Here is a 15552-nt window from a genome sequence, read left to right as displayed (position 1 = left end):
CCCAATTCTAGGTTTACTGGAACCAGAAGTAATTCAAATGTTCAAACAAAAATTCAGAGAGAAGAAAGAAAATATCTAAGCTATGTCTTCATGGAGATACACACAGACACTACTCAAGCTACCAATTGCACAATAATGAGTACTCATTCCTAATGGTAGAGATGGCACTGTCCAATTGAACATCAAACTGGTCCACATTGATGGTTCACAATCCTGGCTGCATATTAGAATACTCTACCAATTATTATTACATCCAAATCTCTGGGGTGCAGCCTAGAGCTTATAAAAGCTTCCAGGTGATTCCAGCATGTAACGAGGACTGAGAATCACTAATGTACATAAAGTGGGATCCCAGTAAGCAAAAGTTAATGCAAGACTTAGACCTAAAACTGAATGTTTCCATTTTATGAAATATCATGTATTTCCCTCTGTCTTTGCAAGAGCAAAGCCTAAGTTGGGATATGCAAACACACACAATCCATCAAGATTCCTTGACCTCATCAGCACACTGTTCATTTTATATTCCCCTAACCCCTATTAAACCTTGGCAATAGCTAACAAGCCTGTGAGCTAGGCAAGTCTCAGTGGATCTCAGACCTAGTGGCTTTTTCCTGTTGAATTAGTAAAGAATACACTTAAAAATCTGCTTTTGTCTGGCACAGGGGTAATGATTCTTTGTTTTTTTTTTTTTTTTTTTTTTTGAGATGGAGTCTCGTTCTGTTGCCCAGGCTGTAGTGCAGTGGCGTGATCTCGGCTTGCTACAACCTCTGCCTCCTGGGTTCAAGTGATCATCCTGTCTCAGCCCCAAGTAGCTGGGATTATAGGCATCTGCCATCATGCCCAGTTAATTTTTGTATTTTTAGTAGAGACAGGGTTTCACCATGTTGGCCAGCTTTGTCTCAAACTCCTGACCTCAGGTGATCTGCCTACCTAGGCCTCCCAAAGTGCTGGGATTACAGGAGTAAGCCACTGCACCCAGGTGTGATTCTTTAAAAAAGAAAAAAATATCAAGTATCCCCTGGCTGACATGTCTGTTCACTCATATATATCTTGATTTGGAGCAGAGACTGTTAATACAGATTCTACTGCCTGCTTGAGTGTGGGTATGCTTATGTTATTTATTCAGCCCTACACTTTGCATTTGAAGATGATAAAGTAGATGGCATCATTCCTTATGTAGGATATAACAATCACAACAAATAACATCTATAATTTTCATTATGTGAAACTTTTTGACATATGCTAACCTCAACATCATTCTTTGGCACGTGAGAGTGATTATCTCCATTTTAAAGATAAAACAGGGATAAGATGATTAATCCAAAAGTGTAAATGAGAGACTCAAACCAAAGTCTTTTCTTTCCAAAACTTAATGCTCTTATAGCCAAGTAAGCCAATGTAGAAATTAGTCAGAGTAGCAATAGCTTATATGATAACACCAGTAGTCTCTTATTAAACATTTAGGAAGTTTTTTATAACTATAGTGGTAGCTGTAGGTAGTTTACAACTCTTTTTCTCTAACAGAAACGAACAGTATTTTAAAACATTCCATGATGTGTAGCTATTGAAAAGAGAGTAGTTTAATGAAATACTTAGAGGAAATTATATAAACTTGAAAGTTTAATTTTTTTTTTTTTCTTTTGGAGACAAGAGTCTCACTCTGTTGACCAGGCTGGAGTGCAGTAGCGTAATCTCTGCTCACAGCAACCTCCACCTCCCGGGTTCAAGCAATTCTTGTGCCTCAGCCTCCCGAGTAGCTGGGATTACAGGCACATGCCACCACATTTGGCTAATTTTTGTATTTCTAGTAGAGACGGGTTTTCACCATGTTGGCCAGGCTGATCTCAAATTCCTGTCCTCAGGTGATCCACCCGCCTTGGCCTCCCAAAGTTCTGTGATTACAGGCATGAGCCACCACACTCAGCCTTCAAATATTTTTAATAAGGAAACTACCTCAGTTTAATAGCAGTGGACAGCAAATTAGTTGTCACAAAGTACTAGAAAAATGTCAAGATGCTATTCGTTGGTTGTGTCAATTCATGTTGCCTTTTCCTGACCATATCAGGAGGATGTACTGTTAACTGATGAATATTAACACAAGAATTTATAAGCTTAATTTCAGTGATAACTTCTAGTGTTGTTTTATCCTATCCATAAAAATATACAATAGGAAATAAAATGAAAGATGAGAAAGCTAGGTGAGGTTTCTGGCTAACCCAAACCATGAGGTAGCAAACTGACTCCATATATAATAGAAAGCCTAAAAAAAACGGTGGAAGTGGAGAATCAAAACATGGCCACAATAAAAGAACTTTCCTGATTTTCTCCATGAAGGTTTAAAACAAATTTATTGTCTTTTAATTTTATAGTTATGCAGAAGGTTTTAAATACAGACCTCTGCAGTTGTGCTACCCTGCCTGCCATCAGAAGCCCTGGAGTCAAACTCCGACACTTCCTCTCTGTATAACCACATACAAACCAGCTCGCCTCTCTCAACCTGAGTTCTTTCCTCCAAAAAAACAGAACTAATGATACTTGCCCTGCCTAGCTTCCTGTTAAAAGATGAAATGAAATAACATAATGAAGGCTGGGCACGGTGTTCATGCCTGTAATCCCAACACTTTGGTAGGCTGAGGTGGGTGGATCACCTGAGGTCAGGAGTCCGAGACCAGCCTGGCCAATATGGTGAAACCTTGTCTCTACTAGAAATACAAACATTAGCCAGGTGTGGTGGTAGGCACCTGTAATCCCAGCTACTCGAGAGACTGAGGCACAAGAATTTCTTGAACCCAGCGGAGGTTGCAGATTGTGCCACTGCACTCCAGCCTGGGTGACAGAATGAGACTCTGTCTCAAATAAATAAATAACATAATTAGAAAGGCCCATACAAGTACTACTTTATTAAAGTGAATGTCATATGTAGCCTTATGCAATTCCCCAAACTGATTGTGATCATATATAATAAAGACTTTGTTAAACAATTGTTTGCACTGAAAAAATTTTTAATACTCTTAGTAAACAAAGTCATAGATATATGTGATATATATATCCCATTAGCAGCTATAATTGTAATACATTAGACTTTATTTTTTTATTTTATTTTATTTTTTTGAGATGGAGTTTCGCTCTTGTTACCCAGGCTGGAGTGCAATGGCGTGATCTCGGCTCACCGCAAACTCTGCCTCCTGGGTTCAGGCAATTCTCCTGCCTCAGCCTCCTGAGTAGCTGGGATTACAGGCACATGCCACCGTGCCCAGCTATTTTTTTGTATTTTTAGTAGAGACGGGGTTTCACCATGTTGACCAGGATGGTCTCGATCTCTTGACCTCGTGATCCACCCGCCTCGGCCTCCCAAAGTGCTGGGATTACAGACTTGAGCCACCGCGCCCGGCCTACATTAGACTTTAAATAAACTATTGATTTCATGTCTTGAATTTAGGAGAATTTACTGATTTTACTTTTAGCATCTACTAATACATCTTTTTGTGGGTGTGAAAAAAAGTGTATCTTTCATATGATGGTGACAAATGGAAGTTCTGCTGTTTCTGAATTATATGCAGTGCTCTTTCCTTTACAATTAAAACTGTTTTTATTTTCTATACATTTTTAGAAAGCAAATTAAAGTCCCAGCTTAGACTGCGGTGATCCCTTTATCCACTGTCACATGGTAGCCTGCCCAGCAATGCTACTCCACAGGTCAGTGGGGCAGCGCTCACACTCACGCTGGAGCACCTGTTGATTATTTTCTTTGTTTTTTTTGTTTGTTTGTTTGTTTAACTCAAGGAAGGGTATAGAGGATGATAAAATGTAGTTTCCTTATTGGCGAGTTTTGGCCCAGATTTGTGAAAAGTGAGTCATCAACTGGAGTTGCTAGTAGCAAATGTGCACTTTTCATATTGTCTGAATGGGATTGCCAAACTGTTAGGTTTGTAGATATAGAATAGGAAGTAGAAGGAACCCCGTGTTAGAAAAAACACACAGGAAATACATTATCACAGCATTAATTCTGTAAGGTTGGAGAATCATTACAATTTTAATGTGTTAGCAATATTTCCATTGAAATCCTTCTGACTCTACCTTGAAAAGTGTGCCCTGTATGAGACAAATCCATGACAGGACCAAGAATCCTAACCACAGAATTACAGCTTGTGTTTCAGTTCCCACACACACCCCAATTTTTTCTAATTCTCATGCTCTATTTTCCCATCAGTTGGCTCAAATGTGCCACCCTGTGTTAATTTTAGATTCTTCCATGACCTTTACACATCTACTTTTATTTCTCCGTGAAACACTTAAAAGGAAGCTATATTAGAAACATCCCGAGATTAAAATCAGTGTTCCATATATAGATTTTTAAAAAACGAGTGCTGGAATTATGCTGAATGACACATCACCCCATCCATTCTATTCCGTGAGGTTCAAACAACATTGTAGTAATGAATTACTAATGCTTAGTGAAGGGGAAGGAAGGAAGGAGCATGAAAAACTCCAAACTTACAGTACTTGATGATAGTTTTATGAGCATTCCTGGTTCATACAAAAGAGCCCAGAGAATGAGCTTGAAGGATCTATCTCCAACATGTAAATCCTTGAGGGCCTGGCTAGGCAACTGGAAGCACCCCAAAAAGCAAACGTAGTAAAAATGAAGAGTAGAAAGCATGCATCCTGTAACACTAGTATAAACTTTGATATTCTTATTTATTTATTTATTTATTTTGGTGCGATCTCAGCTCACTGCAAACTCCACTTCCCATGTTCAAGCGATTCTCCTGCGTTAGCCTCCCAAATAGCTGGGATTAAAGGTGCATGCCACTATGTCTGGCTAATTTTTGTATTTATAGTAGAGATGGGGTTTCACCATGTTGGCCAGACTGGTCTTGAACTCCTGACCTCAGGTGATCCACTCTCCTCAGCCTTCCAAAGTGCTGGGATTACAGGCCTGAGCCACCATGTCTGGCCTGATATTCTAATTTTATTTCAGCACTTCTGCTTTCTTTCTCTTCCTCAGTCCTCTTTCATTTATTTTCAATTGTGGAAAATGAAAACGAATTATAGAACCAATACAAGTAGATATCCCTAAGAATTTCTTTTGGCATACCTTATAAAATAAATGATTATAATTTCAAACATACAACTCAAATTCTTGGTTACATTCTCTTTGAAAGTATTTAGTTGATATTGCATGCCCCCATTGTTATGCTATTTTCATTTTTTTCTCTTGATACCATAGTATTTGGATATAAACCCTGAGGAACAGATTTTTTCCTTTATTCAGAAGACTCAGATATTGAAACTCACTGTCCCATGAGAAGCTGTCTTCTAGTCCAGCCAAATTATACTCATCTACAATTCACACTTGAGCTCCTTTCTCTGACCCTATGAAGTTTAAACTTTAATTGTCAAATATTTTATTCTTAGTGAAAATGTTTGAATTTATAATTTAAAAATATATCCTCTGAAAGAGAAGTATTCTAGAAATGAGATAAATTTTAATAAAACTGATCATAGGATATGTTTTACCTTATTTTTAAATTTTCTTCTTTAATTATAACCAGTGTATTTATCAAATGTATTTTCAAACCACATAATATTACAACAGTTGAAAAACAGCTTGCAGCTTATGTAAAATGCTATCAAAGAAGCAAATTAGTATTTCTGTAAATAGTAGTGGTATTTAATTTATGTTACCCATCTCTGCTGATTAAAGAAGGTATTCTCAAGGAAAAATTCAATTCAAGGTGTAGACAGAACTTTGCCAATGGATCTGTGTTATTCAATTTAAAGGGTCTCAAGTCTTAGAAGCAATTTGGTATAGAGATTAAGAGCACAGGAACTGGAGGCAGACACATCTGGGCATAAGTTCTGCCCAGGCCTGTCTGTGGTCCTGTGCATCTTTGGATGAATCATGTAATTTCTCTGAACCTCAGCTGTCATACGTGTAGAATAGGGTAATCTACCCGTCTCATGGGATTTTAGGAGGGATTAAATTAGACAATGCCTGTAAAGTACCTTGCACGCTGCCTGGTGCATTGTAAGGGATACATAAGGCTACCCAGAAACAAAGAAATAATGTAAACTCCCATCAACATCATTTTCTGCTTCTATTTTAATAGAAGCTTTGGAGAGGTGAGTTCTGGGGCAGGCTCGACTCGGAGTAATGTGTCCTGTTTTGTAAGGTGTCATTCACCTAAAAGAAGAAAAACTCAAATACATTTCTATCTCCATCTTGTGACCTGGATTCATTTCGCTTCTGGACACCTCAATTTTATTCTCTGATTATATGTAAATTGGGACCTATTTGACTATTTGTTGGAGACTTGTAAAATGGCCATGGCCATTCCCAGGTTACCTGCACAGGTCTTAAACATGGCAAATTTATACATCTGAATTGACTTTCCCTTGCCATGAAACCCAGTTCTTGTTCTCAGTTGCTCTAAGTTCCATGAAGTCAAAATCTTTTAAATAAAAACCCGAACACAACTCATAGATGCAGATAAATGCTGTCCATAATTTCAAACACTCTGAAGACAACAGAAATGGGTTTTTCACTTATTTACTGGGCAACAATTAATCTGAGAATCTAACGAAGTTTCTCCTTAGGCCCATTAGGATAAACACTTGAGAACTAACTTCATAAGAAAAACAGTGCTAGAGCAGACAGCTGAGCATGAGAAGGCTTTATCTGAACTCCTTGTTTCTGAATTTTTTGCAAACTGCTTTGAAACATCTAAGCTTCCTGAGACAAGAGTCAGAGTCTTATTTCATGATCTCTCCAGTCTTCTAGCTTCCACCAGCTAACAATCCTTTCATTTTGCCACCTACAAGCTTCTTTTCTAACTACTTCCATTTCCTTCCCTGACTCTAAAGTGGTGGGTATAACAATTACAAGGAAATGGCTATTCGGAGTTTTTTATGTCCCACCTCTTACAAAGATTCATCATCAAAATAAGGAAAAGGACACCTGAGCTCTCTTTCATACCCTTCCCTATGGGCTCTTTGCCTTCATATGAGCTTTCCTTGCAAAACAGAGAATAATTTTTATATGATATTCAAGGAGGGAAAGTCTTCTCTATCAACTTAAAGAATAATAGAGTTAAGGGGAGGGATTGTGTCATATTCATCTGTCTCCCTTACAACATCTGGGCAATGCCTTGATAATCACTCAATAAATGTCTGCTAAATTGTCTGCCACATATTGCAGACACTTTCATTACCAATAACTTCAATAATACACAGAGAATATATGAGTAGGTGTAATTAACTGGATCCTTCCAACAAACAGAAGAGAAAGCACTATGTACTACTCACTATACCACAGTGAAAATTAAAGAGAATTTGGATGAATGAATTTGCTGGCTAAAAACATTAGGAGCATGTCTTCCTGATCTGTAGATTAAAGACAGAAATACCTTAATTTATTAGATGTGATAAGAGAACACAACTAAAGGGCCTAGCCCATTACTTAAAACTCAGAAAATGTTAGGATTCTTTCCAAGAGCCAAATCACCTGTAGAGTATGTTCACCACCCTGGAAAGTCAGCTGTTACATTCCAGCCTTACATCACTTTAGCCTGTAAGTCACTTCGTCATTATACTTCAGCTAGGACACTCCATTAGTCTGAAAGCATTAGCATAGCCTCTGCAATTTCAAAGCCCATAACCAGTTATTTTTGTTCTAGGAGACAGGCTGCAAAGATTTATAAGTAACTGGATCAACTTTTCTGTAATTTTAAGTATGAGAAACTAGCTTTCTCATTTTTTTCATATAGATTATATGCTACTTTTTAATGCAAGGTTCGGTTAAATTTAAGAATGTTTAACAATTTGTTTCATATTGCCAATTTTTTTCTTTGGAAGACTGCAAGTCTTGAAGTTGTCTAAAATTTTGTTTCATTACTTTTTAGACATCACAATTTGAAAAGTGCTTTGAAGTTCATGCAATCTTGATTGCTAACATTTCTTTAGGGACTAAGTTGTCAAGTAACAGCAGTAAAGTCTAGCAGAACAATATTATTGCATTAATTCATAATTTAAATTTTCATTTTAAAAATAGATACATCTGAGAAATTAAGTAATACACACACACACACACGCATGCACACACGGCCTCCTTCAGGACCATCCAGTGTTGCGTGCCACATTATTTGAGCATATATAAAAAATGTTTCAAGCCAGGTGCAGTGGCATGTGCCTGTTGTCCCAGCTACTTGGGAGACCAAGACGGGAAGACTGCTTGAGCCCAGAAGTTCAAGGCCAGTCTGGGAAACATAGCAAGACCCCATTTCTTAAAGAAAAAAAAAGTTTCAGCCAAACATTCTCCTCTGTCCTTGCTCACTTAACATCCCTGTTATAGAACCAAACAGCAGAGAAGGCTCCTGTTACAACTGGCATCCATGCTCTCAGGTCACCCAAACAAAAGGGAAGGCCTCAGCCTCACCTGTTCCTCTCATTGATGTGGAACTGACCACCTCGTAGGATAGGACGTGCAGTCCCACATCTCGGCCTCAGGTCTGTAATTGTTACGCCAGCAGCACGAGATAAATAAGCCTGAAACCCTCATATGAGTCGGATGTCATAGGCCCCGGTCTCCTGAGGACCTGCTTTCCTGTTATTTTTCCATTCTTGTTGGGGCTCTGCAAGGGGAGAGCCTTCTGGTAACCACCACCCATGCAATACTCTCTTTGCCGAATGAATGGAATAGCTGAATCATTTCAACCTCAGAAGTAGCTTAGGGGTGTTCGAATAGTTATTTGTCCTATTGCTAGCTAAAGTTTCCTTTTCTTTTGCAGATGGCTAGCACCTTGGTTGTGGCTGACTCTAGAATTTCTGGAATCTACAGTTGCATAGCTTCCAATAAAGTTGGGACTGTGGAAAGAAAGATAAGCTTTTATATCACAGGTAAGCCACATATCCTATAGACAGAGACAGCCTAGTGACTTCATTCTCTCTTCAATCTTGTTTATTTTTAGTGCATTTATAGCTTGAGTGATTTTTTTTTAATTCCACAGAATTGTCAAACTTTGAGTGCCTTCATCCTTGCTCTCAGGAATAGAATTCTGCCTCATCAGATCTCCTAAAGAGTTATTTCCCTGAATTCTCTTTTAGAGTTATTTGTGTTTGTCTCCCTCCCGGGCTGGATTGTGAATTTGGAATCTTGTATGCTCATTTTTTCCTTCCCTTCAGTACCTAGCACAGGGTCTTGCATATAGCAGTTCAATACCAATCAAGGAAACCAATTATAATGCCTATAATATGATGACATCATTTTTGTTTTAACCAAGAAGCTAATTGTTTCACAATTTAGGTAATTTAGACTTTTTGGGGAATGAGGCTCTATAGCAATCTGAAACTGAACTTTGTTAACAACGGTTAATGTGCTATTTTTTGATAGCATTTAAGAATTTTTAGCCTTAAATATGATGGTCTCTGCAAATCTTAAAAACCTCCAAGGTACACAAATGGCACTCCCTATGTCCCTCAATGGGTACAGGAAGGAAGTAAGTAGCTCAAAGTATAAAAACAATTGCCTGGCTCCACACTCCCCCAATTTCTGAGGAAACATGGGCAGTAGGCCAACTCTCTGGAAACTTCGCACTGCACAGGGCAGGCTGCAGTAATTGCCGTCCAAGTCTCCAGAAAGAAATAGACAGGTCCAATTCCACGAGACATATGCGTTGTCAGATCACAGGAGCCTCTGGCAAGTTAGCCAAGCCCCAGAGAAGCTGTGCCATGGGAGATATCCCTGAGTAGATTCCCATAGAATGTCAGGGCTGGCAGGGATTCTAGAGGCTATTCTGCATCACAGCTCCTGTGTTTTCCAGATGGGCAAATGGGATTTGAGAGGTGCACAGCAGAGCTGCTCTAGGCCAACTAAGTCCCTGTCTCTCATGTTAGAGAAGTGAAAGACAAGTCATCCATTCCAAGTAGGACATGGCCTTTATTTAGAGAAGGATTTAGACAGAGAGTTCACATATATTGGTGCTCTAATAAAACTCAGATGATTTGGATTAATTAAATACAAAGGTTTGCACTGTCCTTTATATTTGGTTGGAAACAAGTTACTGTCTCAACCCATAGTCACAGTATGTCTGATTTAGAATACTAAAGACTGAACAATTACTGTTTTGTTCTGAACATTCAATAACTTTGTAACAGTTTAATGAGCACTGTTAAATGGTACAGTTCAACTCTACTGAGCACTTGGAGGAACATCAATGAAGCCCTGTCTTTCTAGGAACATAGTTCTAAAACCAAGGGAACAGACAAATGTTAAATTACATATATCCTACTATCAAAATGTATGTGCAGTGGTAATGTCACAGATGACCTTGCTTTCTAAAGCCATCACTGTCCAGTAGAGATGTAATGTAAGCCACAAATATCATTTAAAACTTTCTAGTAACCACATTTTTAAAAAGTTAATTTTATTTAACCCAATATATCTAAACTATCGTGATTTCAATATGTAATCAGTATTTTTAATTCACTGCTTCAGTTTTTACACTTAAATCAATTTAAATAAAATCAAATAAACTGAATATGCTTCAGTTCCTCTGACACACTAGCCACACTTCAAGTGTTCAAAAGCCACATGTGACCCACAGTTACCACATTGGAGATTACAGCTCTAAGCCTCTGAGAAGGGAGCAGGACCTGAATAGGTAGAGAGAAGGTGGGATTTCAATAGATGGAGAGAAGAGAACAGGCTTACAGGCTTGCCCTGACATTTATGGAGCCAAGGCAAGAGTACCAGTGGAGGCTCACAAACTATCCATCTAACTACTGACAAGTTCTACATCAAGCAAACAAGCCATTAAATATGTTTTAGCCCCTTATGGACAAATATACTTTCTTGATGACCTGAGAGGTCAGCATCAACTTAGAGCTCTGAGACTCCTTAGATTCCAGAGCAGATTGTGGTAGCACCTGGCAGTGCAGAAAAACTAGATCACCCACCTCCCCTCTCCACCCCTTACCCTGTCCACACTGCAAGGGGCCATACACACTGCGTGGTGTCTCCCAGCCCACACATCTAAGCTGTGTCCATTCCCCTCACAGATAGTCTCCCTTGGCCACTGCTTGGACAGATCCAAAGGTGTGAATACTGACAGGCAGTCTGATCTCAGGAAGCCAAACCTAGGGAAGAGCCAAACTGGAAGCCAATTTAAATCATCTTTATAGGGAATTCTGAGATCCCAGGGACCTGGAGCATGATATAGGAATGGAGTGATGCACGCTGTGGGTAGGCATACCCGCTTGGCCTCATAAAGTCTTTAAACTGTGGGGAGAGCTATGGCCAGAACAGAGCTGTCTAAAGGCCTGGGACAGGGACCCTTCTTGCCTGGGTCTGAGGGCAGTACTGGAAGAGGATGTGCTAAGAGCAGAGGGGAATATCATGCTCGCTTCCTTATTTAATCAGTGTTCCCAAGAAAAGCTAACCGATGCCTAGCATTAATTACAGCACCAACATCTGGCTAGCCCAGAGTCTCTCATCGCGCATCGTATTTCTATCCATGGTGTTGTTGCTGAAAGGGCCCAAGCTGATGAAGGTGATCACCTGCTGAATTCAGGCAGAAATTCCCTCCTACCTCTCACCACTTTATACAATGTAGAACCATGGCAGGGTGGAAATCTCTTCTAGATCCCAAGGCTTATCCATAGAAAGGAACAATGAGAATTCAACTCAAACATATCTACTTGAAGCTCGCAGTTCTTTTCCTCTAGAAATTCAAGAGCTTTAATCTTAAAACTGACACAAGTTCAGCTAACCAGGCCCCTATTGCCCGGAATATACTTTCCCTGAATCCTTTTCTACCAGTCCTGAAAAGTTCTAGTTTTGATTGTGATATTAGGTTAACTTGCTTCATTCATTATTTTTTTTAACTATTATCTTTTTCTTACTCAAATCTTTGTCACTAGAGATGAGACTAAAGACTCAGGAATGTAGTACCTTATATGTGTTTTTTGAAAAAAATGAGCATATATTTGTTCACTGTTTATACTTGATTCAGTGAGGGTAACGCTTTAAAAGTGCCTGTTTAAAATATTAATGCTCTACTGATCTAGATTTGAGTCTTTATTGGTCTTCATTTCAATCATGTTGCCCCTTCTTCAAAATACAATTACTCAGGGCCAGGCACAGTGGCTCATGCCTGCAATCTGAGCACTTTGGGAGGCCAAGATGGGAAGATCACAAGAGTTTGAGACCAGCCTCGGCAACCTGGCAAAATCCTGTCTCTACAAAAAATACAAAAACTAGCTAGGCCTGGTGGCATGTGCCTATATTCCCACCTACTTAGGAGGCTGAGGTGAGAAGATCACTTGAGCCCAGGAGGTTGAGGCTGCAGTGAACCATGATGGCGCCACCACACTCCAGCCTGGGTGTCAAAGCAAGACCCTGCCTCAAAACAACAACCAAAAAAAAAAAAAAAAAAAATCTCAAAACAATAAAACTTTGAGTTGCCTTCTAAATTGATGAAAAGCATAAACTGTGGCCATTAGAATCCTTGACTGCTTCGATTTCAAACTTTGGCACTCACTTGTACATAACATTGACTTGAAACAAGCAGAACTTCCTAGTAACCATTTACTCTCCTTTTAGATAATGTCATTTCCATTCTTCAGTGGCAGTAAAGCCTTTATTTTTACCCAACAAATGAGATTCCTGGCATCCTTTTAAATTTCTGTGTTCGTCTGTTTCATGAACTTAATGCATATGTCTGATCCAATTGAGATGAAATATCCATCCCTAAATATTCACACACACCTTTAGAAATAGATTACTCTTTTATCTAACCCTGCGTTGAATGCTTCTTCTGAGCAAGGGTTGATTCTTCTCCATGACACCTCATAAGATGCCATGGATGTGATAATGTGTTAGATGGATAAGTAATATTTGGTAATGATGATGACTGTGCTGAATCTGCCACAGATATTTAAGTGTGGGAAGATTTCTTGTTTTCACTTTGAGGGTTAGAAGGCAATTCTTTCTTGAGTCTGTTTTTGTACTCAGACTAAAAAAAAATCAACATGAATTAAGGAGAAAAATCCCTCTGGGTTCATTAAATAGTTGAGGACATTTTATTTATCATCTTCCATGAATCGAAAGAGAATACCAAAGGGGTGAGACTGAGAAATAGTCATTTCTAAGAGGCTGTCTGATAGCATAACAAATTAGCTTCAGTGACCATGTCCCCCATATAAGAAACAGGCCTCAAAACGAATTTGGTTCTTTGCTTTTCCTATGTGTGTGTTTTTGCTGTTTTGCTGGCACTCAGCATGACTATGGGTGTGTTAGCAATTACTGAGGGTGAAACAGGAACAGCACTGCCTTATCTCCCTGGTTTCCCAATGTCACTAAATGCATTTTATTTTGAGATTCCTGGTGGTGCTTGGCAAAGATAAACAAAATCTTCCATCAGGAAACCTGTGAGCTATTTCCACAGGAAGTTTCAAATCACTAAAGTAAATAGAAACTCTCCACACGATCTCAATGGTGTTACTTGGGCTCACTTGGGTTCTAACTATCAGGATGAGACCTCATAAATGGAAAGTCTGTGGTCTTTTAAGGGTTGATTGCAGCCAGCACATAATACCTCTGCTGTATTATCTGTGTAAAAGTTGATGGCTGATGTTTTACTCCTCATGCTTGGAAGATGTCCCAAATATAAAAAGATGCTGAATTAGAGCAACTATTTCTGACACCTTATTGTTATCTTAAAAGTGGCTGTCAGCTGCCCCTCCTGCATCTTTCTGGCACATTCTTAGATTTTCATTTTAAAAGCAGGAAAACCTCCACCGGTATCCTCTCTCCTCAGCCACTGACAGCTTCGTAAGCCACTGTTACGCCCCACTCCCAGGTTCCAAATGAATACTTTGGCATTTCTTCAGACGTGACACTTTATAATAAAGTCAAAGCTCAGAAAAATCAGAAAAACAAGCAAAGTGAGATTTAGGAAAGAGTTGATATGATATCTAATTTTGGACTATTGTCCCCTTAACGTTTAAAGGTTTCTTTATAGCTTTGTGTGCAAAGTATAATAATAATAATAGCATAACATAATGCTTTTCATCTTCAAAGCACTTTGTAAGATGTTGGCCCAAATTCTTTGCTCAAATGCAGATACACCACTAGTAATAAGTAATGGGAAGGTTTTGAGAGCGGGTCAGTTCAGGGCCTGCAGCTGATGACTTTTTAAAATCCTCCTGTGAAATTGGCCAAAATGATACTAAGGAATTCTCAGCCCCAAAGTGAACTGATGGCCCAGGTTAGGCATGCGGAGGGGAAGAGCTCATGGGGTGTTGCCAGAGACACTGGGAGATGGAGATGAAGGTGTTAGCTCAAAATACCTAAGACAGGTCTCAGTCAATTCAGGAAGTTTATTTTGCCAAAGTTAAGGACACAAGTCTGTGACATAGCCTCGGGAGGTCCTGACAACATGTGCCCAAGGTGGCAATCGAGGCATAGCTTGGTTTTATACATTTCAGGGAGACATGAGACATCAATCAATATATGTAAGATGAACACTGGTTCTGTCTGGAAAGGCAGGACAACTTGAAGTGGGGAGGGGGCTTCCAGGTCATAGGTAGGTGAGAGACAAATGGTTGCATTCTTCTGAGTTTCTGATTAGCCTTTCCAAAGGAGGCAATCAGATATACATTTATCTCAGAAAGCAGAGGGATGACTTTGAAGAGAATGTGAGGCAGGTTTGTCCTAAGTAATTCTCAACTTGATTTTCCGTTTAGTTAGTGATTTTGGGGTCCCAAGACTAATTTTCCTTTTACAAAGATTAGCTGGGAATCGACATTGGAGAAAATGGCTTTTAATGACATATTTTTGAGAGAGAATTTGATTTTTAAAATTATTCTCTTTCCCTCTCCATCACCCCCATTTTAGAATCTGGCAACTCTTCCAGATTAGTTGTCCACATTTTCAGAAGAAATCTTTGCTGTCTCAGGTCTGAGTAGAACCATCCCCATAAAAGAAGTCCTGAGTAAGTCAGCAGCCTCCTCTGGCCCACCGTGCCAGCAAAGACCAGGGCAAGTAGTCTGGGATAGGAGCAGGGGGAGGGTAGTGAATAAAGTTGCCTCTCACTGCAGAAGTCTAGGACTAAAATGGAATTGATTGGCACTTTACCTAGGACCTCCTCTCTCACTTGTTCGCAAACTATTTTGGATAAGTTTGACCGTAAGTGTGCCTTTGGTTTTTAGGATGAATTGCTCCTATGTTACTTCTCTATTTTGCCCACTTGCCAGCAGGAGTACTGTACGTGATTTTAAAAATAGGAAATGAGGCCGGGTGTGGTCGCTCACACTTGTAATCCCAGCACGTTGGAGGCCAAGGCAGGCAGATCTCCTGAGGTCAGGAGTTCGAGATCAGCCTGGCCAACATGGTGAAATTCTGACCCTACTAAAAAATACAAAAATTAGTCAGGTATGGTGGCACATGCCTGTATTCCCAACTACTCAAGAAGCTGAGGCAGGAGAATCCCTTGAACCAGAGAGGCAGAGGTTGCAGTGAGCTGAGATCATACCATGGTACTCCAGCCTGGG

At 39.5% G+C, this 15552-nt stretch overlaps 1 protein-coding gene across 2 annotated transcripts in view; it reads left to right on the top strand.

Annotated features, from left to right (window-relative positions):
- The window catches only part of FLT1 (fms related receptor tyrosine kinase 1), a 192658-nt gene that overhangs the window by 90467 nt on the left and 86639 nt on the right, over positions 1 to 15552 (top strand). The window contains exon 12 of one of the 2 annotated variants that reach the window (XM_021676188.2): positions 8790 to 8898. In XM_021676188.2, coding sequence (XP_021531863.2) covers positions 8790 to 8898 — 109 coding nt within the window. Of the gene's footprint in view, positions 1 to 6784; positions 6875 to 8789; positions 8899 to 15552 lie in introns of those variants that run through there. The other variant, XM_021676189.2, reaches the window with a different exon arrangement.

The sequence above is a fragment of the Aotus nancymaae genome, unplaced genomic scaffold (genome assembly GCF_030222135.1).
Source record: "Aotus nancymaae isolate 86718 unplaced genomic scaffold, 86718_ANA_hifiasm-v0.15.2.pri h1tg000043l, whole genome shotgun sequence".
NCBI lineage: Eukaryota > Metazoa > Chordata > Mammalia > Primates > Aotidae > Aotus > Aotus nancymaae.
The sequence above is the reverse complement of the archived record's forward strand: the minus strand, read 5'-3'. Positions and strand labels throughout refer to the sequence as shown.